Source organism: Anser cygnoides, chromosome 4, assembly GCF_040182565.1.
Source record: "Anser cygnoides isolate HZ-2024a breed goose chromosome 4, Taihu_goose_T2T_genome, whole genome shotgun sequence".
NCBI lineage: Eukaryota > Metazoa > Chordata > Aves > Anseriformes > Anatidae > Anser > Anser cygnoides.
The window spans coordinates 40,932,002-40,957,518 of NC_089876.1; the positions used below are offsets into that span (position 1 = coordinate 40,932,002).

Sequence of the window (25,517 nt, forward strand, 5' to 3'; positions counted from 1 at the left end):
TTGCTTTGAACTTTTGTATATATAATTCTCCTGGAAACAAACAGAAAAACAGTAGTTACAGTAGAACTGGCAGAGAAAGAGGGCAGGAGCTTCAATTGCCTGAAGACAGAAGAGCGCCAAGAGGAGGGTCCATTCAACAGATAGTGACCTTAGTGTTCAAAACCTTTGATCTGGGGCAAGTAAACATGCACTCAATCTTGCACCTTTTTTTTTTTAAAAAAAAAATAAAACCAAAAGAAAATTTTTTATAAGACTGCTTAGAAACTCTTCTTCCAAAAATATAGTTCTCGTGTTTCCAGTACACGAAGCAAAAAGAACAAGTTCTCCTAGGGGCACAGGTGAGCATGAAGCCCACGTAGATCCAGAGGTGAAGCTGCTCCCACGCCTGCGCTCCTCACCCAAATACTCTCAGCATATGACAACGTGGTGTAAGTGAGGAGGCGGCGTATAATGCAGCATCCCAGCATATAAGGAGACACTTCAGCAACATTGTTTTCAAAGCAATTTTTTTTTTTTTTTTAAGTGCTTGGAGGTGAGTTCCTCAGACACCTACAGCTTCAGAAATTCTGCTGTGTGAGAGGAAATCAAAGCAGCAGATAACTAGCTCTGTACAACTCATTACCTCATCACGACTGAAGCGTTTTCCAAAGTATTGTCAATTCAAACAAAAGGATAAAAATCAGCGAGGCCTCTGGGACAGAAGTGATGCTGTACAGTTCCTGGCAGAACCGAAGTGGTGAGCCCTGGTTTCGACCGCAGGACAGGTGCCAAGGGGACAACCCACCTGCAGACAGGCCCCACGGTGGCTTAGAGCCGGGGGAGGAAACAGACAAGTGAGGATCTGCACCACTTCTTGGTTTCTTGTACCAGCCATTGGCTACTCTGCTCCTCGAGCACCTAGCAGAGGGTGAGAAATCCTGACAGGTGCTCTCACTTCCACGCCAGCCAAGAATTACAACAGCCCTGAGAAAGAAACTACAGCCACTGCTGACTGTGTGCAACGCTAAGAGCTCCACGTCTGAAAAGGCTCAACTAAAGAGTCGGCTATCAAGTCGCTCCTGAAACAAGCAGCTTTGCAAGGGCACACAACAGGCCTCCCAAGTGGCCAAAACCTGCGCGAGACACCCATTGCCATGGTTGAGCTGCGTCTGGAAAAAAGCAAGGGCCATCCAACAGGTGTTGTCTCAACTGCAGAAGTCGTCAAAGAGCTACCAGAGCTGTCACTCTGACAGCTGAAGTTCCACATACCAACGTACTTCCTTGACTCTTTCATCAGTTAGGACTTCATTTCTGTAGGATAAGGTGGCTTTTTTTTTTTTTTAAAAACTAGTAGCAAAAAAATTGAAAAAGCCTTTTCAGATTTGTGAAGGAAAATTAGGTGTTTTAGTAGATCCCAGAGAGTCACATTATAGCAGCAGACTCGGCATGAGATCCCCTTCTCTATGCCTAAGCCCTTTTCTCTCTTACCCAGAGGCAGCAGCAGGTAGCTCTCAGCTGTAACTTCCCGTGCTCTCGTCTCCAAGATTAACTGCTTCTCCAGAAAACTAGGCTTCTCTATTCCTGGTGAGAAAACACAGTGCTGCCATAGCAGGAAGATCAATTTAAGCTTTCTTTTCACAGAGACAGTCAACAGCCTCTAACACAGGCTGATACGGGCTCCTTCTCAAGAAGGTGCTCAGCTAACAACCCTCCTATTACACCGAAGCCATTTGCAGTCCTGCAGACCAAGGGTGGAAGCTGGGAACTGACATGTACCTGAAAAAAGCAGCAACTTCGAGTTCTCTCATGTCTTCCCCAAAAGCATACACCAAGATCCAGCTGGCCATCCAGGTTCAGCTGATAGATACCAGCTCTTCTTCCAATTTCTGTTCCAATAGGAAAGGTCTTGGGCCAGCCTCTGAGAAGCAGAGCTTCTTCACTTATTGCATTTTCACAAATAGCGGCATTCAGCAAACTCAAAAAGATCGCTTGACAAAATGACTATTTTATCTGCTCCAAATTAAAATCAAGTTTTGGTGTGGGTCTCATGTTACTACCGATAAGTAGTTTTGCTAAGCTGGTCTTGCTGCCTAGAGAGCCCCAGAAGCTGAGCTGCAAAACACATTGACCAAGTTAAGGCATTACTCGGAGTTACGTAGATAACCTGTGTTTAAACCTGTGGCTGCCAGTGCACACCTCCCAAAAACCTCTGAAGGACCCGCTGAGCTCTGAGCCCTTTCACTATCCAGTGGTAAAAACCATCCCAACCGTCTCCGCTCTAACAGACCACAAAGAGAAACAAAACACAGAAGAATTAAAAGGCTTGGTCCTGAATCAAGCCAAAGCAGCTTCATAACCACAACTTTTATAGAAGGTTGGTCACTGAAAAAGGGATCTATAGGAGGGCCAGTAGATTTTAACAGAGCAGAGAAAAAAGGACAGTAGAGCTAACACAGACAAAAGCTGCAGCAAACTATCAGGCTACAAATACACGCAAGAGCATCTGCTTGACTGTCACCAAATTAGTGGCTTTTGAGAACACACCGAGGACACCTGAGTGCCTTTTTTCTAGGAATTCCCTATTTTAGGATGCAATCACCAAACTCGATGTGCAAAGAGCACCCTATCTTCTACTTCTCTCTAAAATCACACAATACGAAGACAGACAAATCTATTAAAATTAGCAAATCTACATGAAGAGGAGATAGCAGAGGAATCAGAGCCCGATCAGGAATGCAGCCAGAGGAGCTTGAGAGATGGGAACATTTTAAGCACAGTTCTCTAGCCGACACGAAGAGGTGAGCAGCCCAAAGGAGGTTGTTGAGAAGGAAAGCAGGTTAATGCAGAAGGAGTTACTGCCCAATCGGCTGCATTCAGCCACGCATCTTCCCTCTCCTCTTCCTTGCACTTAAACACGAGCCTAACTTTGTAAATGTTGTAAAACGGTTGTGGAAGAATAATCCACAAGACACACACAACAGCTTCCTGCCAGAGACATGCCTTTCTGCAGATGGCTGAAACAGCCATGACCTAAAATAACAACCTGCGGGCAGGCAGAGAAAGACCAAAACACACATTTCCTTCTGAGGTCGATTTGCTGAAGCCGTGCTGCCAGTTGGCTTTTGACGAGTCTCCCTCACCTGGAGGCACAGTCCTGTCTCCCTGCACACTGGGCTGAGTCCCCGAGGCGTCACCTCTGTCAGCCACCTGCCTTGGACCAGAAGTGGAGCTGTGGCACGAGTCTCCAGCCCAAGAAGACGGGCTGTGTCAAAGCTCACTCTCAGATCACTGCTGGAAGAGAGTCAAAGAGCCCCAAGCCTAGCTGGCCCCCAGCACATGTACAGAGTCGCTTTTGTGCGAGCTTAAACGGTAAAGTGCTGAAAAAGCTTTGTGATCAGTCAGAGGAACTAAGCAGAGCCCCACGCCAGGGAGGGCTGCCCTTACAATTCCTACCTTTGTACACGTACCAAAGCAAAGACCCTCAGGCCGCACAAGTCAGCAGCCTCCTCCTTCCACCTCTAGGTACCAGCCCAGCGCGCTCCCCACGTCCAGCTCCCCTGACAGCCAGACACCTCCAACTGTTCAAGCAACCAACCTAGTGTGTTGCAGTAGAAAGGTAGGTCTAATTTCCAAATCGTTTATGTTACATATATACAAACAGTTTTAACTACAAACATTTAAAGAACGTGTTGCAAATGCATCCGAGTTGTTCCTAAGCTGCTAAACCCAAAAGAGTGTCATAGACCCAAAGGGGCTCCAGTATCCAGACTGAGATGATACATTATTTCTCTCTTCTACAGCATTAGGCAAGACCAGTACAGTATCCAGAAAAATGAACAACTCTCCTATCCCTGAAAAACCCCAGAACACAACCCTGCAGATGAATATTCACAAGCCCCCACTGTTGGCTGTAACAAAGCTATGGATTGACTGCTGTTTCTAAATATGAGCAGTGAGTGATGTTTTTACATTCATTGTTTGTCTTCCAAAAACAATCTTCTCTTTTATTTAAATCTTATTTTGACATCTCATACTGTATTAATTCACTGTGTCTTAAACTAGTACTGCTAAAAGACTGCTAGAAGGCTATATGCTTTGTCAGCTGAACACACACAAAAGATATAGCGCTCCGTAACCAAGTACTACAGCCTGCCCTCAAATACATGCACTTCCTTTAAGAGAATCCAGGTGAGATGCAAGCGTCTCACTGCTAGAATGTCTGCCTCGAGAACTGGCCACTTTAACTGGTGAAATACATACACCAACTCACGGGCACTAATGCAGTTCATGTGTCTGCCTTCCAGAACACATACTTCTGAAAGTCCTACAAAAAATAAATCTGTTTTCTCCTTTCAGAAAATCTTCATGCAAAGAACAGCTTCATTTGCGTGTCATAATCATAAATTAAATAAAATAAGCCAGCCATAAAGGCTAGATAAATATTAGGTTTGGACATGTCGCTATACTATTTAGAGAGCCACAGAGACCAACACACAGCACTCTCACATACACACACAAGCCTTTCCACTAGTTAGAAAGGATTTTCTCCTGCAAAAGAGGATTTGTAGAAAGAACAACGTTCAGACAAGAGGAAAGGGGAGTTAAAACCCAGCCTCCTATATGCTAATAAACTGCTCTATTGCAAGATTCAGATCAAAGGTTTAAAAAGGCAAAATTATGCTACTATTAGAGAATATCAAAATATTACTGTTATCATCACAAGTGGCATATATGCAAAATGCAGTTGCACAATAATGCCTAGGCAGATAGAGAGCAACACTAAGTCTGCCGACTAAAAGTGAACGATATACCCATTTTAGTTTTCTGTCTAGTCTTTTGGCATCTTTGCATATGGTGCAAAAGCAGAAGCTACCAAAGAATATCACGTCTTGTATAGAATATTAAATAATTTCTCCAGATAAGACTGGTGCAACGCTAGCTAATTTTAAATCTGCTATGAGTAACACAGTCAAACCTAGTTAGTATGCAAGAAACTTATCTCTTAACACAGAATGCAAAGTTATGATGCAACAGCATGAACAATCCCTGGTTGTCCAGTTTTCAGTAGAAAGGTAGTGCATAGATCCAAGTTTCTATTTGAGTTTGCTGAACTGAGGAGGAGCTCCTGCTTCACTTTTGCTGGGCAGCCTGGAAAGCTTTCAGTTCCAGCTGGTACCACTCGGGTGCTTCTGGCCCGTTCTGCCCCACGGGGTTGTGATCGTATCCGTAAGCCACCGTTAACTCTTCATCCTTCTCCACAGCCCTGATGGTACGGATACACTTGATTGGCCCAAAACGAGGGTGAACAAACCTAGACAGAGAACAAACACTTTCGCTAGGCTCAGTGGTCAATTCACAGACTCGGTTAGCTCCTTTCACAAATGCTTCCAGCAGTCACTCGCCGTTGAGTGTAATGTCACGTACTCTGATGTTAGATGAGCAGATTTCTTTAAGTCAACCTTATAAAGGCTTCAGTAATGAGGGCACATACATATTAAAACAGCTTTGCATAGCTCTATTGCTTGAAGTTTTCCAACAGTCCAAACACTGCTCGTTTGTAATAAATTAAAAGTTGATCACTGCCACATGCCTTGGGCTTGCAGTGGCAAACAGCTGGGTGACTGGAAAACGCTATAGATTAAGATGAGCAATTTTTCCCTGCTCTCTGGTCTCACATAATCTCCCCAGTAAAGGTTACCTGCCAATTATAATACACCTCTGTGAATCATTTCCCAGGGCCCAACAGTAAAGGAAACCAACTTATTTAATAAAGGAAAATTGTTTTCTACTTATGCACCCACAGGTCTGTCCATTCACATGTTGGTATAAAAGCATTTATATCCTTGCATATGCACGTATCAGAAGTTTCCTAGTGCTCTGCACCAACTCTAAAGCAGCAAGATGCTTATTTTTTTGTGTTTCAGACAAGACAGCAGCATTTGATGGTGCTGGTCAAGCTTCTGTAGTTCAGCAAATATGGTTCAGTCCGAGCCTGACTAGGACTGAGAGAGCAGTGCTTATGCATGTTACAACCAACAGGCAGCTCCCAAAATTCATGACAAAGGCAGTACAGTTGCAAACTTGAATTTACCCCATGGGGTTAGTTTGAAAAGACATCATGCATCCACAGTGCCAGCTCAGCAGGAGAGCATGAACTTGGGCACCGGGACCCACTACTCCCAGCCCCACAGCTGCCCTCAAGCACCCTACAAACCCAGACTGCAGGCTGCAGCACAGCCTTGCGCCTTCTGCTTCACAACAGATGACTACTTACGGGTCATAGATGCAGTTAGGAGTGAAAGAATGGTTGGCCTTATGCCCCAGCGAGGCACAGTACTTGGCGGCATGGTTGTAGGGCTCTGGCACGTCTATGACTGTCTCGTCGTCCAGGGATATTGTATTTCCATTGAGGGCCCAGTCTCTGCTGTCTACCTAGTTTGCAAGGCAAAAATCCAATGTGTGTGTGGGGAGGGGTCAACTTTGCCAGCAGTTTGAAAGCAAACGTTCAAATATATGCAACTAAAGCTTTTCCTGTCTGTAAGGGTTTTTTGGTGGTGATTTTTTTTTAATTAAAGTAAACATAGTTGGAACATTCACTTTCTTTCAATTAAATTCCATCATATTAAAACTTAAGGGTGGGAAGGGGGTGGGTGTAAAATCCTACAACAAGATTTCAGAAGGAGCAATGAAAATTCAGACTGGCTTTCTCTCCTTTACCTCCTGGTGTGTAATTCGCACTCCGTTGTAAAAGGACATAACTGTACTAGCTTCTGCTGCTATTTTTGAAAATAATCCTTCTCCAGCACTGGAAATGAGAGAGACATCAACATACACCCTAAAAGGGAAAAACAACATGAATTAGCGATTGTGTAAAGTTTTCATTTTCAAGAAGCATCATCACAACACTATCGGCATAAAGGCTAAGAACTCAATATAATAAGAAAACTAACAAATCATAACTGCTGAATGCAATCCCTTCACCTTCCTCTCTTCCATACACTCTCTCTATTTTGGCAAAATGGAGATTTGGTGGGAAGCAGGGACAGTTTTTATTTATCAGTCTGAAAACTACTTTTTTGAAACTGCATTGGCAGATTATTACTACTCACTTAGGGCTTTACCTCAGGAACATCCTCAGTAACATCAGAACCCCAGAGGTTCTGACTGAGCCGAGGTTGATGACGTGCCCATGCACAGATTAGTATTCTACTGAGGAAGAGTTTTCAAGGTGGAATCCCTGTATCTTCAAGTACCTGAACCAAACGAATGCCAGCATTTTACCAGTCACTTGTTTAGATATTTTGGAGCATCAGAAAAGGACTACAGCTGAGACTCCTACACAGCAAGGCCTGTGAAGCCGAGGTAAAAAGTAAATTATGTGATATACTGTGTACTAGCCACAGAAGAAGTAAAGGAGCGTCACCAACTGACTGGCATGAGACCATCTGCTGAGGAACGTGTCCTATGAGGAATATGTGCTGCAACGTTACACGACTGTTAGAAGAATCCCTCCAGCTTGATGATTTACTCTTGGTGCTTTGCAGCGTCTGCAGGGAGGGGGGCAAACTTTGTGCAACGCATGCAGTGAGACACACTGAGCGCAGCACACAGCAACCTGAAGCTACTTATGTATCTAGAGCGTCAACAGTGTACTTTATTGTTCAGAACGTCACAGATGTGGGCTGTTAGTGGAGTCCAAGTACTGTACTGAACATGCATTTGAAATGCTAAAGAGATCCTACTTTAACCTGTTAAAACACACGGCTGCGTTCTATCCACTGGAGTGCAACTTTATTGTGTAAATCAAAGAAATTCAATCCAGTCACATGTTTACTGATGTGTAATAATGGATTCCACATAAAACCTTACACAATTTTTATTTTAAATGAGGAAAGGCTTGCAAAATCAGGGCCTAAATATGTAACAGCAAAGAAGTATTGACAGTATCAAAAGTGGACAGAAGAAACAAAAGCCTACCTCTCCGACTCATAAGGATCAGGAAGAAGTGCATTTGTAGAAATGCAGGATGAAGTAGATTTGTCAAAACTGTACACTGGGCCTAGAAAGAGAAAACAAAAGAAATAAACTAATGGGCAATATTCAAAACATGCAACCTTAAATGCAATCGCCATTAAAAAATTAAATGTTAATGTCTGCAAGAAATGTTATGCTTCAAAAAAAAAAAAAAGGTATTATATAGAACTGCACTTATAAAAGGACTTCAGTGAGATTACATTTCTTGATTACCCTTCTCCCCTCAACATGCCAGAGTAGCAGCATATTAATCACAAAAAGAGGATGCATCTTCTTTAAACTACCAAGTTTTAAAGGTCTGGACAGTCTTTCAAAACTGACCCTTCCAGAGTCTTTCATTAAAATGTAAAAGAAAATTTAAAAAGGATATACTAAATAAATAACACATTAAGTCTAAAAAATGCTGGACTATTTCGTATATGAAATGTTTTCTAGCTCAAAACCAGAATAGACTTCAGCCAGAAGATAATGTTCAGTAATCACAAAGTACATTTGCTACAGTCATTTATTTCCTGCCATTAATAAGCAACTCAGTGGTACAGCTCTAATTATACCCTTACATCCCTCTCCAATCAGCTATTGTGCCAGAGGACTATCTGTGAGATAGGTTAAGATGCAGGTGGAAATAAGAAGGAGAAAAACAACCCAGAATACTAAAGATTGATAAAAGACCATTGTCCACGGTATCCAAGTTCTAAAAACAGATCTGATCTGGCTGAAGGCAGCTTCATACAGAGTGCAACTGAATCCTATTTACCAAGCACAACTGTGCCCTCTCAATTTGTTTTTAGGTTAAAATTTGATTTGCTATCACATCTGAGAGGTTGTGATAAGAAAATAAAAGGTCACAGGCATTCCCTCACTTGCCATCCTCTTTTCACTGAGTTTTATTTCATATTGAGGGAGACGATCTTCGGTGGCAGAACAGTCAGTATTACAGCATGGTTCTTGTTTACATTCATGGCCCTGTCCACAGCTTAGCTCTCTCACCCCCAAAACATCACTTACACCTGAGAGCAACAAAACCACCCCAGAACTACAGCCCCAACTCACCACTGCCCCACAGAAGGAGCACGGCGTGGGCACAGGCACCACCCTGACCCTAACCTTTTTATAGCCTCTTTGTGTCAGCAGGACCAGGCAGACTGAAGGGTGCTGGTGAGTCAGGTTGTTATACAACTGCTGAATCTAGTTCACTAATTCCAATCCCCGCGTCCTTTCGGCACAATAACACAGACAACAGAACACCCACAGCAGTAATACTCACTTGCACTAACTTGATAGAGCTACAACCAAACCACAACCTCCGTTCTCCACTCCCAATTATTTTACTAACGAGACAAAGCTGGCAGCTGTGCCAGCATTAACACCGTTAAGCAGGTTTTCACGCTGACCCAGATGGCAACGGTGAGCGCGACAAGCAGGACTGTGCCCCTGAGCCTGCCAGAGAAGGGTTACGAAATGCAATTCAGCAGCACCACCACATGGGTCACTTCCCATTTGTTTGCAGAGCAAACAAATCTCTCCCCACGCTCGTGCTCTTCTGTCCAACTTTATAGTTTAGAAAGAGGGCTTCTCACTAACACGCCTACTCTCCCATCACAGCCAGCACTGGTTAATACTATAGAGACCAAGCCATCTGCAGCAAATAGCTGCAATACAAGGAAGAATACAAGTTTCTGTGTTAGTTGAACTTACTGCCTGGTACTACTTCAAATTGAGGTTTCCCATCCTCTACAGATGTCAGAGTTGCCAGTTTTGCTTCTATCATTTCCCCATCGATGAACCTTCCAGAATATGCAGTCTTTCCATCAGGATAGACGTAGGCTATTTTCTCTCCAGTCATCTCTCCTTCTTCATTCACCTCTCCCACAAGGCTGCCTCCATCCTGAAAGCATGGACAAAGAAGAAAAGGCAGAGTATTTAGTTATTTTTCCTGACTTTTTAAAGAAGCAACCTAAATGAACTACAGTAAGTTCAGATGTGAGTTTGTGAAAAGGAGTAAGAAAGAGTGACATGAAGAAGCTGGATAAAGTCTAATTCCAGCCAGGATAAAACCATGCAAGAAATGAACTTGGTCCTCTGTGTAGTATGACACAGCCAAAACCCAAAGTCTTTCCTTCTGCGTGACACAAGTCCTGAGCTTCGATTCACAAAAATTCGACATGAATAGTCTGTGAACCAAGGCCCAAGTTAACACACACACAGAAAAAAAACACCTATAAAACCAGTACTACCATTTTTGCCCTAATTAGCATGGTTATAAGATCATATCAAAAAATTCTCCAGGGTTTTCCAGAGGAATATCTTAGTTTTATCACAAATCAGGAAGACCTAACCTTGGCTGGGTTAGTGACCAAAGCACTTGCACACCCCCCGCTCAGAAGCACAATTCTCACACCAGTTCCACCTCATCTCTTGGGCCAAGACAAGACGCCACAACATAACCTGCAAAAGCAGACAAGGTCTCCTCTCCCTGCTAAACGGGAGCAATAGCTTGCATGGCTCCCATGCTCTTCGTCTGCAGTCAGCACTACAGAGTGGCAGAATTGCTGGCCCGGCCTTCCTGAGGAGATGCATGGAAATGCACTTGTAAGGGGCTGGGTTCCCAGGAACATGAAAATGATAAAGGCGTCTCGCAGCCTTACTGTATCCTGTCTACTGAGCAAACATTCTGCACTGAAAAGGTTTGACTGTGTCTCAGATTACCCAAAACCAGAATGCACAAAACTTCCACCCAGATTTTTGTATGCTGACCTTTGGGTAGCTGGCTCCTGGTGGGTATTTGTTTCAGCTGTGGAAAAAAGAGGGATGCATAAAGGTACTATTCTGCAATAAATAAGCAGGAGGTCAGGCTTACCGGGTAATATATCCAACAAACTCCATGTCGAATGTTGTCCTTATACTGCCCTTTGAATATCAGTCGCCCGTCACTGTCATACTCCTGGGCTGGCCCATTCAGCTCTCCGTCCACATACGTGCCATGAAGGACCACTCCATCCTCGTAAGTGTAGATTCCCTGGCCTTGCAGGGCGTCATCAACGTAATACCCTTCCAGGGTGCTGGTAAGAAGAGAAAGAAAACAGCAGTGGAAGACTATTCCCCTCTCCAAGAAGTGAATCCAATGCCTTGACAGGAGGCATGACGCAGCCCTGCGTCTGACGCTGTCCTTTCACCAGGGTGCAGTGTGTGTACACAGAACTCTTCACCTGAATTACACTGCTGAGCTGCTTCTTTAACAGGCGGAGGTAGCAAATTAAAGCAGTGAACAGACTGCTCACGGTCACAGAAATTATTGCTACAGAAAGCTGCCCTCACCTTAGGTTTCTCTACCTCCCGAGTTTGGGTCTTTGGTGACATCTCTGGTAAGATGAAACGGCACTGCCACACAGGCGGGCAGCAACAGGGCACAAACTGCAGCCTGCTACCGATCCAAAGCCAGCTCCCCAGCAATACGCTCAGCAGCAGCCTGTGCTGGGCTTGCTAAAAGCGCTGTCATTTTTCCATGCGCTTCTATTAAAGTGGGGCACAGCCTGTCAAACAGAACTAACGCCGCACTTTGATTCGAACAAAGACACGCTGATTTCACTTTGGTTTTGTCTTGCAAACCCTTTAGAAAGGATGCAGTAATACTCTTGTGTTCTGCCTTGCTGTCTTGCTTATAAAGGCTGCTGGTGGAAACTACAAAGAACGAAAGCATAACTGAGTATTCTCTCCTTTACAGGTACTTCTTTGTCAGGTTTGAGCTGGTGTAAGGAAATACGAACTGCTTAGCTTTTACCCCAGCATGTTTAGCTAACAGCCAGCTGCAGTACACATACTTTCATTGCGTAATTCCGTTTCTGATGCAGGCATCTATAGTATAAGCCCAAAGTTTGCCTGGGAGCACAAGACTCTACACGTCCTACAAAACATTTTCAAGAGCTGGGGAAGGAATGTTTTCTCAGAAGTAACTTCCTAGTTTCTAAAACCTCACTCTTTGTTTTCACATAATTTTGGCAATCTGGTTGAGGTTTCCATGGGAACGTACACGACAATAAAGGAATGCACGTTACTCGTGTCAGACACTGTTTAGAAACAAGAGTTCAGGTTTGGTTTTACGCAGCTGTCTTCACAGCAATGCCGTTCCAGACAGCTCCCTTCCCCATGCCGCAGGCCGTCCCACAGCAATCAACACAAACCAGACGCAGAGGGGGACGGGGCAGGAAAGCTGTTTTACTTTTCAGTTGGATGAATTTCTCGATGCTGGTTGCTACAGATGTGTGCAGACAGCTCCTGCAGCAGAGCACGGGGAAGGAGCGGAGCAGATGAGAACCACCAGAAATCGGTGCGCTTATCTGACTACAAACGACACCGCTTTCTCCTCTAGTTTATCACAGGTCACCAGGTTTGAAATACACCGTAGCTGGCAACACACATGGAGTCCACATTTCAGGTTATTCTTTCAAAGAAGTCACTCCCAGTTTACATAATGAAACAAAACAAAACAACCTTCTTGTCAGCGTTAATCGCATTAGTTGAAGTTAAACTATTAAATTACAACAGTTCTTCAGCTCTGCAAAAGAAAATACATTATCTTTGACTGTAACTCAAATCTTAGGCTGCCAAGCCTAGCGTGGATCTAGAATATCCACTACCTAGAGAATAAACCTGTGATAAAAGTTGGGGGGGGGGCAACAATGCACTATGCTTCCAGGTACTGAGTTACATCAGCAGACCCTGACCCATTTACCCACCTTTCCTTACATATGGCAATATTGAAAACTTTCTTAAAAATAACACCTCTCTCTATTGCTATCGAGGAGCTGTTACTTTACCAGAGCTTCCAGTTAATAGAGAACAGCAGCCGCAGCTCAGTGCGAAGCACAACTCTCACACTCACAGTTACTGTGCAAAGTGCTTTGTAAAGGGCCCTCCAGCAAGCGTAAGCACCAGTGAAAGCTCAAGTATGAGATCCAAAAGAAGGAGTGTGCCAGAGGTGAAACTTCTCTCTGAAACAATACGTTGGGTTTTGTTGGTTTTTTTGAAGGGGGAGAAAGAAAACAACTGATACTTCAGTCCAGGTTTTCACTCCCTTAAACAATCAACAGGAAGAAAATCACTACTCTGAAAAAAGGGAGACATTTTAACTGAGGCAAACAAGGTAAACAGGCAGCTAACACTATTTCCCAACACTTGACAAATGAAAACACTTAATTCTTGCCATTCCGGCATCTGACAGGACTCAGCCATTCCCAAACAACAGACCTACTGCAGTTAGCTCTCAGCCTTTACCGGCAGGCTCGTGAGGGGAACAACCCATAGTGGAAACAGACCCAGGCAACGTGAAACCAACTAACTTACTGCACTGAAGCACGCAACACTGCAGGGCAGAGACGTTCTGAGAAATTTTTGGAATTCACTTCTCTTCGTAAGACTTCTTCACAAACACTCAGCCCTGCTTAAGGCACAGTTAACGGAAACAGCACGTCCTGCTTTGTGCCAAGTCATTCCTCCTTCAACATACCTGAGCCACCCACTCCTGAGAGCACCTTACTACCCTCGCTATGTGGGCAGAGCTAGGTAAACTGCAGTGTCTTTACTAACAGCAGTGACTGCTTTAGCTACATTCAAATAAACATAGGCCAGTTTATAAAAATATCTCATTTTCCAAAACCATATTACAGACTATTTTTGTGTATTTTCATTTTGTTAGTTCCTGAAGTCATACAGTAGCCAACTGTTCCATTTTTTTTAAGGGTTATGTAAATGGAAAAAAAAGAAAATTGGCAACACTGAAGAGGTACAGAAAAGGCTCAGCACAGGCAGCAGCCTGAGTTTTCCCACAGAGCACTGCCTGTACCCTGGATTACTTGGAGGAGCAGCTCTACAAACAAAATAGTGGGTCAGTTTCTCTAACTGTACAATCAGCGACTGCTCTGCTGAGATCATCAACAAGCACAGAAGCGTTATGTACATGTGTCCATAGAGACGTTGTCTGCCAACTTAAAAAAAAAAAACACGCTGTTTTACAGAGGTCAGCTGCTGGGCAGTAGTGATTTTCAGCTACTTGCACAAGATTTAATAAGCCCATTACCAACAACAGTGGGGATTTTTCTTCATCCAGGCTTGGAGGCCTGATCAGTTCCTGCATAACTGAATAAAAATATTATCCTTCTCAGGAAAAAAAAACACCATCTCCTGTATGAAGCAACTGCAAAGGCAAATACAGACAAGGAGCTGACTCACTGAGCCAGCACAATACCTCCGCTCCTGCTCAGAAGTTCGCTGAGCAGGGGGAGAGCAGACCCGGCACGACTGTCAGTTTAACAGCTGCTATTCATAGTGCCACCGACAGCTGCAAAACCACGAAGAATCGTGTCATTTTATACATCTGCTACTCCTTTGGAGGAAGTTCTGAGCAACTGCAGGGAGAAACGCTGCCGGTGGGGGAAGACACACAAGGTGTTCACAATGAAGACTTAAGAAAACACACGCACAGGCACGGACTAGCCTGATTTCACTGCCACGATTCCCAGTGAAGAGACTGTGGAAGTTATAGGGGCTTTTCTGAAAATAAATCAGGCCACAGCTTTGCAATATGCAAAAGATTAGGTAGAGCTGAGAACACAACCATGGTTAACTCGGTCCCTTTAACCACTAAACAATTTCGAAGAAAGGCCCTACACCTATATATAGGTCTGGCACAGGGAGCTCCAAGTCCAACTGCGGTCTCTGTGCAGGGCTATGAGGCAAACAAAGAAGCCCACTTGTACTTATGGACTTGAACTGTGCAGCCCAAGTAGCTGCCAGAATGATTTTTCAGTAGCTCTGAGCACACCCCAGTTCTTAAGGTCTCTAATTAGTTCACAACTTTACAGCACTCAGACCGCTCACAAGGCTGCTCTCTCCCACCAGGAAACAACCCCGGGCTTCGCGTTACGTACACAGCTCCAGGCCCACAAAGGCACCCTGTCAGCGCTGTGGATACTGCAGCAGAAGAGGAAACTTTACAACTATGATTTTTAAATGAGAAAGCTTGTTTAGAAACTCTGAAGCATATGAGGAATATAGATTAGTTTCACAGCACGGTAAGCAGGAAGCAGAATACAGAAGAAAATCAGAGAGTCGGTGTCTACCTTCCATCAAAAAAGAAGAACTTGCCACGGCCATTCTTTTCTCCATGCACAAAGTTTCCCTCAAATCTGTCTGTCGACGAATAGGTGACTGTACAGAATCCATGTGGCAGCCCATCATCATCTAGATGCCCTGAAATAAAATCCAGACAAAGAACAAAGAAACACATTAAACTTCATAGATATTTTCAATTCTGTTCTGATTGTGTACATGCTTGAAATATTGTAGCTCCCTAGTATAAAATTGTAATCCTCATCAAACTATTTCTGTTAGGAAAAATGTTCAGAGATTCGGTACAGCCAAATCTATTATCTCGCAGCACACTACACTTAAAAGAAAAAATAAAAAGGGTTAGGATACAAGAAAACAGATGAGAAACATGAGAGAAGCAGCAGCAAAAATAGAAATTTTTCTAAATGAAATAAGGTTCATACTACTGTAACTCGTCTTAATATATGGTTTCAAAAATACAATATTTTTTATCTAAAATGTGTATTTCCTGTGAGAACAGAATAGACTTACACTTCAATCCACTGAGCAAGGCAAGTGTTTTGTTTTTTTTTTAAACGATAAATACATGTCTTACAACAATGTGGGTGTGCCACCTCATAGCTATATCTGCAGGAATTTAAAGAAATAAAAGCATGTAATCTTCACAATACTATGCACTCACAATATGTCAGTCAATTTGCTATTTCATTTTTCAAATGCTGCTTTCCAAAGCCTTTCTGACGTGTTCAGGCTACGTCCCCCCTTCTCTTTCCTGGCCGTATCAGTTTTCCCCATTACGGCTGTTGCACATGGGGACAGCAGATGGGTGGCACACTCAGACCCTCGTCGGCACGGGTTTGCATTTTGCAGAATACAAGTGGCCAGCTCGGATTAAGTCAGAGCAGAATAAAGCTCATATTGCAGCTCTCGCTGCTTCTTCAAAGCCAAAGGAAAATGAAGGAGGAGTGGTTGAAGGATGGCTGATTTCTGCTTTACCTGTGCGACCTGGAGTCCTTAGCACTCACTGCGTTAGCAGAACGCTGCTCTGACTGCAGAACAAAGATGCTCAAGCTCAGCAGGGCTGCTTTCAGCACAGCGACGCACCACGTGCGGGTGGAACAAGCTTCCATCGTGACATTTTAGCAGGTATAAATTTTGAACAAAAACTGACACAAAATGAAAGCTTGTGTATACTCGTGCTCTTTCATATTTCTAAATAAAAACTGACCTCTGATCCACCCGAGTTTCTTGGTGATGTGTACAAAGCCTATTAAAGATGAGAGACAGCACATGCATCCCCTTCTATAAGCTTTAGGTCAAGCTCTCACTCTACCAAAATTTCCCTAAAACTGGGAAGGTTCAACACAGACAGGAAGGCAGAAACAAGCCCCAGCGTGATCGGGAGTACTTACAGCCCAGGCCGATGGAGGCATCAAGAGGTGCTTCCATAATATCAGACCTGGAGTCCCATGCCCAGAGAGAAAACACTGAGCGCTGAGAGTGGTGGGCTAAGCGAACCACCTGCGTGGCATCAGAAGTCCCTGTGTTCATGCCCTGGCTGCAGCAGCTCCACAGGTTCTGCAGGGACAAAGGCATCCAGAGGATGCACACGTGGCCACACGTTCTTCCCACATCACCACGGGCTGTTACATCCCAGAGATGCTTCACAGCCCCTCAGGGACATCACTGACAGGGCACGGTAAGGATGTGGGGCAGCATCTGGTCAGGAAGTCCTCTCACACGAACTGCTTTAGCCTTTTAACACCAGAATGAGCTCTGCAGGCTGGCTCAGATCACTAATTCGGCAGAAAACCTCTCCCTGCACCCCTGGGTCGGCCCGAGCTGGCCTGATGGTGCTCGCCCAGCTGCAGCAGGGCCCCACCTCGGCTGCCTGGCAGAGCCTGGCTTGGCCCTTACAAAGAGGTGCCACCGCGAGCTACTTTGGGACGAGTTCACAGAGGTTTGAAGAGTTAATAACCCCCTCATGAGCTGCTTGGTGTCCGAGCTGGAAGGAGTGAAGAGAGAGAGAGCAAAAGCAGCTAAAGCCAAGGTGCATCAGTGAGGGCCTCCCGTGGCCCTGTAAGGCAGGGAAGGCAGTGCACTGCCCTCCGCAAGCGGAAGGAAGGGAAGGGTCATGCTTCCCTCCAGCCAGCCAGGGCACCCTATTTTGGAAAACAGGTAAGTTTCAGCATTTACATCAATGCAGTTAAAAGATCAGTGATGTTTCTGATGTGGATACTTCTTGTAGAAGAAAGAGACCCATGTAAACATTCAGAGTTTAAAGGCTGGATTCATCGCGTATCCGTACGGGAAGGGTACACTGATGTAACTTAAAAACAACCTCAAGCAATGCACTACCAGCCTTTCCCCTACTTCAGGAGCAAGGCTTTTACAAAACACTTGGAGAAAAACCCCAGCCAGCAGGACTGGCACGTTACACTGCCACAGAGCAGCACACAGCACCTGGCAACTTTGCCGTCAGCGCCCATCCAGGTCGGTCAGGATGCTGCTGGCACGCGGTGGCACCGGGGCTGCCAAGCTCGGCACAGCACGCAGCGCACGGCTCGGGCACGGCGGGACCCGACCGTCCCGGGGATTTAAGGGTGAGCTGGGAGGGAACGGCCTGTATGGAGGGTCTGAACCTCTGCCACAGCGCAGAGAATGAGATTCTCCTGGTATGTCTGAGATTGTCCTCACTGGGGGGGGGGGGGGGGGAAATGCCACTCCCAACAGAACGAGAGATATTTGGCGTCTTTGTCAACAGGAAAAGAATCAGAAGATGAAGTTTCACTACACGGATGCAGCTCTTACCGTATGGCTGAGGCCCTGGGCTCCGCATCTCTTCTACATTAAGTCAGGGGGGGAAAAAAAAACCCTCGATGCTCCAGCGGGCGCAGCGCCGGCCGCCTCCCTCCCTCTCCTGCCCGGGGCGGCCCCGCCGGCTGCCCCCCCGTCCCCCGGCACCTCCCGGGCACCCGGCGAGCAACGAGCCCGGTGCCGGTGCCCCCAGCCCCACGAGCCCGGTGCCGCTGCCCCGACCCGAGCCCAGCCCGGTGCCGGCCGCCATGTGCTCGGCGGTGGCGTTGCATAAGCCGCCTGCTGTCATGCGGCACCGGCACCCCCCGGCACCCCCCGGCACCGCCCGGCCCACCCCCCCCCCGTGCACCGCCGCCGGCCCCGGGCTCCCCACCCCCGCCGCGCGGCGGCCCCGCGGGCACCTTCCACGGTCTCCTCCAGCGTCTCCTCGTCGCTGTCCATGGCGGCGGCGGCGGCTCCGGGCGGGGCGCAGCCGCGGAAGCACGGCCGGGCGCGCGCCGCCCCGCCCCGCCCCGCCCCTCCCCGCCTCTCCCCGCGGGGGCGCGGCCGGCGCCGAGGGGGCGGGGTCCGGGAGGGCGCGGGGACGCGCGGCGCCAGGCCTGCGGGCGCGCGGCCGCGGCGGGCCGGGCGGGGAGCGCGCGCGGGCAGCGGGGAAGGGGAGGAGGAGGGGGGCTGGGGCCGGGGACACGGTGGGGAAAAAGGAACCGAGCCGGACCGGACCCACAACAAACACACACAAACAAACCAAACCCAAACCAAACCCAAACCAAACCCCAATCAACCAAACCAACTCCAAACCCAAACCAAACCCAAACCAAACCCAACCCAAACAAATTGAATCCAAACCCAAACCCAACCCAAAACGAACCGAACAAAACCCAACCGAACCCAACCCAACCCAACCCAAACCCTAACCAACCAAACCCAAACCCTAACCAACCAAACCAAACCAAACCCAAACCCACCAAACCAAATCGGAATCAACCAAACCCAACTCCAAACCAAACAAACCCAAACCAAACCCAACCAAATCAAACCCAAACCCAAACCGAACCAACCCAAACCCAAACCAAACCCAAACAAATTGAACCCAAACCCAACCCAAACCAGCCAAACCAAACCTGAATCAACCCAACCCAACTGAAACAAACCCAACCCAAACTAAACGCAACCCAACCCAAATCCAAACTAAACCCAAACCAAACCTAAACCAAGCCAAACCCAAATCAAACTGAACCCAACCAAACTGAACCAAAACCAAAACCAAACCTAAAGCAAACCCAAAACAAACCAAAACCAAATCTAAACCAAACGCAAAATGAACCAAACCCAAACTCCAATCCAAACCGACCCAAACCCAAACCAAACCAACCCCACACAAACCAAACCCAAACCCAACCCAACCCAACCCAATCCAACCCAACCCAACCCATCTGGCCTCACACCCTCAGGGCACTCAGTGCTGTGCAATGCCACCAAGGCCCCCTCGGATTGCCTCTCCCAGCACACACGCCTCCAGGTCACCTCAAAGCAGGCCCTCCTGTGGGCCCACCACCAGCGCTGCGACACCCCTGGCCCACAGTGACACCGCTCTTTTCTCTCCTGTCCTTGACACGGAGAGATTTAATTGCCAGAACATAAAGGCTCCCGGGTTTGGGGGTTGCAGGATGGGTGACGACGTCAGTAAGGTGTCGCAGTGTTCCCAAAGCTCTGGGTCCGGCCTGGAGCTGCCCCACTGCGAGCAGTGGGCTGGAGCCCACAGCCGGGCCCTTCCTACCTTCATGGTCGGGTGTGATGGCCGGGGACAACACCACAGCAGGAAAGCAGGACAGTGGCAGCTTGGCGAGGGCAAATAATTAGGTACGTCTGCAGAAAGAGGGTTTGGAAATCCTTAAACGAGAGACTAATGAGGTTAGCATTTGACCTAATTGACACAAGAACTTATAAACTATTAATCTCAAGAGCTTTGGAGAGGATCTGAGAAGTGCAGGAAGCTCGAGGAGAAGCGAATGGCTTGCTTTTGTATCGCAGGTGGTTCACTTAAGTAAGGGACGGTCAGTTTTGGTGTTTAGGCGAGAGAATTAGCAGTTAAAAGCCTGATCTTAACCCACCAAAAAGGAAACTGAGGCAAGAGAACAAGGCATATTTGTTGTTTCCTTACGTCTGCAGGTCTACTGTGCTCAGCCAAAGAATCGCTGTTTTCGGAACCCCGATGCCACATAGCTGCTTCGTCCGTGAGTCTCCGAAGAGGCTACCTGCTGCTCAGCGCACACACACCGCTGGAGTTGTGATCGAGGGACGTGCTTCAGTCTTAGCACAGACAGTGAGCAGAAGGGGGATGAGGCGGTGGGCCCGGAGCACGTGGTAGCCTTGTCGCTGAGAGGTGGCTGGTGTTCAGGAGTACAACAGGAGCCAGGGAAGAGGGCCCTGCTGCAACCTACCCGCGCAAATAAGCATGGTGGTGTAGGTAGGGTGTGCAACCTACCCGCAGGAGCTCATCAGGACGTGGGACGGCAGCGTTCCTTCTAAACACATAGCCTCTTCCCCTACCTTCTGTCCAAAAATCACATGGTAAAAATGGTGAGGTGGACAAGTTCTCCAGATATAAGGAATATCCATCCAACTTCAGCGTGCCCCGCTCTGTGTACACGCCAGTCTCCCGTCTTTAATTACACAACCACATACTGCTTTTCCCGAGGGGCCGTGCCCTGCTGTATGATTACAGCGCTGCCTTTTCCCCTGCTCGTTTCCCATGCAGCTTCAGGCCTTGCTTATTCTATTTACTACCCAACAGCTTTGCTGCATGCAAAGGTACCAGTTGTCTTATGAGAGCTTCTGCTGCTCTCCCTCCCCGGTAGCCAGCTTCCCCCCTCACTAATAAACTTCTTTCTGCAGCAGAGCCATGGCACTAGGTGTGTTATCATTTCTGCTGCAGGAGAACGAAGAGAACTGGGCTAAAACTATTAAAGTGTCCGCTAAATATTAGGCACCGGACTGCTGTGAAGGGTTCTTAGCATTACACAGCATTTCACGTGTTCAAAGCTTTACTTCCAAAATGGAGTGGTTGAGTTTGGAAGAGCAACAACATTCTCTTTTAATATAATGTCATCTGTCTGCCAATGAAAGCGCCACCACCAAAGCGTCGCAGTGACTCTTAGCTGTGCTCCTAAGCCACAGAATTAATGACTGTCACCCCTGGGGAGGAGACAGTGGGGTGAGGAGGAGTTTTGCAAGGGGGCCTCGAAGCTGCTTGTTGAGAGCAGCAAGAGGAATCCAGAGATTTGAGGACAGCTTGGAAGGAAGCATTTTTTCTTGATTTAAAATCTCCACTTATCCTCTATACTGCCTTCCTCCACTTCCTTAGGGCTTCTCACTTCTCTCTCTTCTTCTGGCTCTTTTCTCTTCCCCCAGCACTGAGCCCCTCCAGCTGCCTCCCAGCCCACCGCTGCCCCTGTTCCCTGCCAGGCTGCCCTTTTTGCCTCACGCAACCCAAGCAGGGCTCAGGTATAGCCTCTGTGACAAATGCTTTGTGTCATCTCTAAGTAGGACGAGCTTTATTAAGAGAGAAAAGGGAACGACCACTTCCCAAAACCACTTGGAATGCTGAAATGAAAAATAACCCTTTCAACGCTCCAGGCTGTTGCTTGTTCAGGCTGCAATGCTACGTGTTCACAAGATACTCTGTTCTTTGAAGGGTGGTCCTTGAGGGTTAAACCAAGGCACGGTGGTTTGCTCTTTGGTGACTCCTGCTCTGTGTGTTCCTTCAGGAATTTGTAAGACAGAAATGGCTCCTCTAGGACATGAACCATCCAGGCTCATCACGAGGTCATTAGGAACTTCAGGTAGATTTTTTCAAGGAGGAAAAAAATCAGTGAACCTAAGGAGAAATCAAAGATCAGCTCTGCACCCTAGGAGTACTGAAATACACCTCAGCCATGGAAGAGACAACTTTGTGTCCAGGTTGCTTATCCTGAGTGAATGTTGAATTACTTCTCTGTGAGTGTGTTTCACTTGGAAGACGAGACAAGGCATCGTCCTGAACATCCAATTTTCAAGACACTTCTTTACAGCCAGGTTAATGGAGATTGGGCTGTTTATTCATGGAACTGGAACAGACTCCCTGGGGATAATTTACGACTAGTGCCTCCCCCATGCCTTACTAGCTACATTAGGTACCTTACCAGGCTCCGTGAATGCCATTTTCAGGTGTGAATTGTATGAGCAGCCTGAGCTCATCAACTTGAAGAGTTTATGTGGGTGATTCCCTGTCAGTAGGCTGTATTGCTTCCTATTGATGGAGACATCCGGCAAGGGGAGGATGCTAGGGGAGGAAATATGTATATACATTACCAAATTATTGCATGATAATATCATAGCACGCAAAAGCTACGGGAGTGTATAAATGAATATCCTGCACACCCTGTGCCTCATACTGCTTATAGACCCAAATGCTGTTTTTCCTAGCTGCTCCCCAGTGTGGAAGTAGAGAAGGCTTACCTCTGCAACTGAACGCCCTGTGAAAGATGATTGTGTTTAAATAACACTCCTGAGCAGATGTCCTATGGCTTCTAGCGGTAAAAAGTTGCATTCTTTTCTCCTTTTTTTTTTTTTTGTACACAGCAAATACAAAATTCACCTGAGTTGGTTACTGAGGGTGTCAGAATTTTTTCTCTTCTGTATTTCAGTTATCTCTTTATGTGGAGATAATGGAGGAAGAAGGCAGATAAATCTCACATTGCTACAGAAACTTGAGTTACTCTTGAGATTCTTCTTTCCTTGTGTTTCTTTCCAACAAAAAGTGCATTCATCCTGCTACCACTGATTTTTTTTCCCTTTTTTTTTTTTTTTTGCCTGTACACTGCCTGTAACAAAAACTCTAAACCCAGTACTGGAACCACAGAGAAGTGGCCACATTAAGTAATGGAGCAAACAGTGAGGGAAGTTTCCAGTGCAAAGCTGAGATTGAACTTTCAGTCCAAAACCTCTCATTATGGCACGTCAGTAGAGGAAGTCTTGTGTAACTGGCAAGGTTTCCTTGGTGTGTGCATTTCTCACTGTCCCCGTCTTTCCCTAACATCTGGAATTACCTCTTACGCCTAAGCTTGGAGAAATGTATCATATTTCCTAGCATTATGAATGTTCTCGTTACCTAGAAGCTATTCCATTTTCTAAATCAAATTCCATCCTAATCTAGTAATGGGAGGAGGCTCTGCATCCACCAGAGCACAGTACACAAACCACAGCATGTTGTCAGCAATGACATTCAAGCTATACTCTGTTGTCTTGTTTTAGTCTGGCAAACTTGTAGTACCCTTTCAGAGGCGACAAGAATTTAGACTAGATGGGAGGAGAACAAAGATGGAGGTAGATGGAAGTGCAGGAGGAAGCTACGTGCAGACTGGGGTGGTGAGTTGCCTCCCACTGACAGGGAAGGGATATATCTTTTTGTCTCTGCAGCACCACTTCATGAAATTCACCCATGGGCTCGTGTATCTGATTTACACTGCAGAAATTATCCCATGTCTGGACTGCTGAGAGACGTGAACTAACAGGCAATGGGGGAGCTCACACACCTGAAATTTTGGCAACAAGCTCGCTTGAATCTAGTTTTCTCATCAGCCAAATAATTAGTGGCTGGCTCCACATAGTGGTTTGTCATGTAATTCCACTGAGTAGGGGCTTGGCATTTGGTATTTTCTCTCTCAGAACAGCACTGTGCTGTTTTTCCAGTGAGGTCCCATTTGCAAGCCTGAACAGCCTAGCAGCCTTTGCAGGAGAACAGGAAAAGCCAGCTGGAGTCCTTCTGGCCACTGCCAGTCCCATTCGTGGCTGGAGAGCTGAGGGGTTGGAAAGGTGCTTGTGCCCTAGTGCACATCAGTGAGTGCGACACTGGGTGTCTGCAGAGATAAGGAGAGTGTATCTGTTGTGGAGTTTGACTTGACATAACCTCAAGGGTACACTGGGATTTCTAAGAACAAGACAAAACAAATAACAAAACAAATAAACAAACAAAAAAGAGCTAAATGTATGGAAATATTATGCCAATCCAAATCAGTGTCTGGCACTTAGGAAATAAACATGCACATCCCACATGTGTTGGCTTACAAATGTTATGGCAGTAAAGTTTTTGACACACGGCTATGGAAAGCTCCACTCTGCCAGTTAGAACAGTTACTTCATGCTCCTTCTGGAGGCTTCTTCCTGGTAAGAGGAATCTCACAAAACTAAAAAATAAAAGAACTTTTTTTCTACTGAAACTGTCTTATTTTCCTCAATTCTCAGCTGATTAGCAGCAATCCGAGGCATACAGATTATGACTCATGCTCCTTCGGCCCTACAAGTGTTTCTGGGTGTGTGTCAAAATCAGTATGCATGCTGATGAGATGTAGCCATTTACCTGGCTTTTCAGGGTGCTACAACAGCACAGAGACTTCTCTTAAACCTCGTTCGGAGGCTAACCTACCTATCTCCTCTTTCAATCCTTAAATATGAGCTTTATTTAAAGGACTAGGAGAAGAAGAAGAAGGCGGCACGTGCCCATTTTAATTTCCAACTTGCAGGTTTGCAGGTGAGCCTGTTTTTGCACAACACCTGCCTGTTGCTAAGACAAAGTCTGAGTTCCGAGAGTGCTGCAGTGCAGCTCCATACACATTTTGCTAGAGCTCAGTACTGGAGCTTCAGAGGAATCCTCTGGCAAGGGAAGAAGGCCAAAGGCAGACTCAAACCTTGCTGTTTGCTTGTATCCACCAAACCTTTGCTAATATTTATTTACTTATCTGAAAGTGAATATTAATCTTCAGTGCTGAGTGAGGATTTTTTAAGCCAAGACAAGCCTGCTAAAAGTATCTCGTTTCAGAAGAAGTCGCGGCGAATGAGATGCATTACTGTAAAGACCTTGTCAGAGCGTGTGCCGGGCACAGCAGTGTCGTTTGGTACCCCTTTGTTAAGCTTCGGCACTGCGCTGCTCAGAGGCTTTGATTTCAGTTACGTAAGCCTCTGTGTCGGGCTGAGAGGAAGCCAAGCTGATGCGCACAAATAATGCTGGACTTGTGTACTGTAAAATGCATGACTAAACGCTAACCAGAAACTTTCTGACGCTTGTTTACAACAGGATGGGTTCCTGCCTGCTTCCAATTTTGCAATCTGTTCTCTCTGCGGGACGCGCGGGGTTAACTTGTAGCTTTCCGTTGAGACATGATCCAAGAATTGGTACCAATCATCGCTTCTGGGAACCACATGTGCTTCTGGGATCTGGAAGCCGTTGACAATCGGGGCTTCTGCTGCTCTTTTGAAGGTGCCACCAGATGCGACTCCAAATGCTGAGCCCTCGGCTTCCACCAATCTCCCCTTCCACTGGATTTTCAGCTGTTTCATGTAAGCTGTCTGACAGTGCCATGAGTAGGCTCTTCCTTGGTCTGTCTTGGTGTGGACCGGTTGTAAAAATAAACCAGGCAGTACGCAGGTGTTTAACAGGGCACTGGGGGAAAGGAGAAAGAAAAAAAAAAAAAAAAACAAAACAACCCTCCCCCTTCCTGAGGATGTATATATAATCTATAAAGGCAAACCCAGCAAGTCAGCTA

At 46.3% G+C, this 25,517-nt stretch overlaps 1 protein-coding gene and 1 long non-coding RNA gene across 5 annotated transcripts in view; both read right to left on the reverse strand.

Annotated features, from left to right (window-relative positions):
* Positions 1–220: 220 nt before the first annotated feature.
* Positions 221–25,517, reverse strand: part of SETD7 (SET domain containing 7, histone lysine methyltransferase) — a 35,543-nt gene continuing 10,246 nt past the window's right edge. The window contains exons 1-8 of one of the 3 annotated variants that reach the window (XM_066996691.1): positions 18,339–18,477; positions 15,132–15,261; positions 10,874–11,075; positions 9,712–9,901; positions 7,957–8,038; positions 6,697–6,814; positions 6,254–6,411; positions 221–5,290 (exon numbers count right to left, since the gene is read on the reverse strand). In XM_066996691.1, coding sequence (XP_066852792.1) covers positions 5,110–5,290; positions 6,254–6,411; positions 6,697–6,814; positions 7,957–8,038; positions 9,712–9,901; positions 10,874–11,075; positions 15,132–15,261; positions 18,339–18,378 — 1,101 coding nt within the window. In that variant the 5' untranslated portion in view covers positions 18,379–18,477 and the 3' untranslated portion in view covers positions 221–5,109. Of the gene's footprint in view, positions 5,291–6,253; positions 6,412–6,696; positions 6,815–7,956; positions 8,039–9,711; positions 9,902–10,873; positions 11,076–15,131; positions 15,262–17,931; positions 17,975–18,338; positions 18,478–25,517 lie in introns of those variants that run through there. The other 2 variants (XM_066996692.1, XM_013189178.3) reach the window with 2 other exon arrangements.
* LOC125184116 (uncharacterized) lies at positions 19,347–23,640 on the reverse strand. 2 transcript variants are annotated; one of them, XR_010831480.1, is made up of 4 exons: positions 23,511–23,640; positions 22,119–22,258; positions 20,099–21,814; positions 19,347–19,803 (listed from the first exon to the last, which is right to left on the reverse strand). It is a non-coding gene; the product is annotated as an uncharacterized lncRNA (long non-coding RNA). The 2 variants fall into 2 exon arrangements; XR_007167467.2 differs by lacking the exon at positions 23,511–23,640 and adding an exon at positions 22,435–22,555.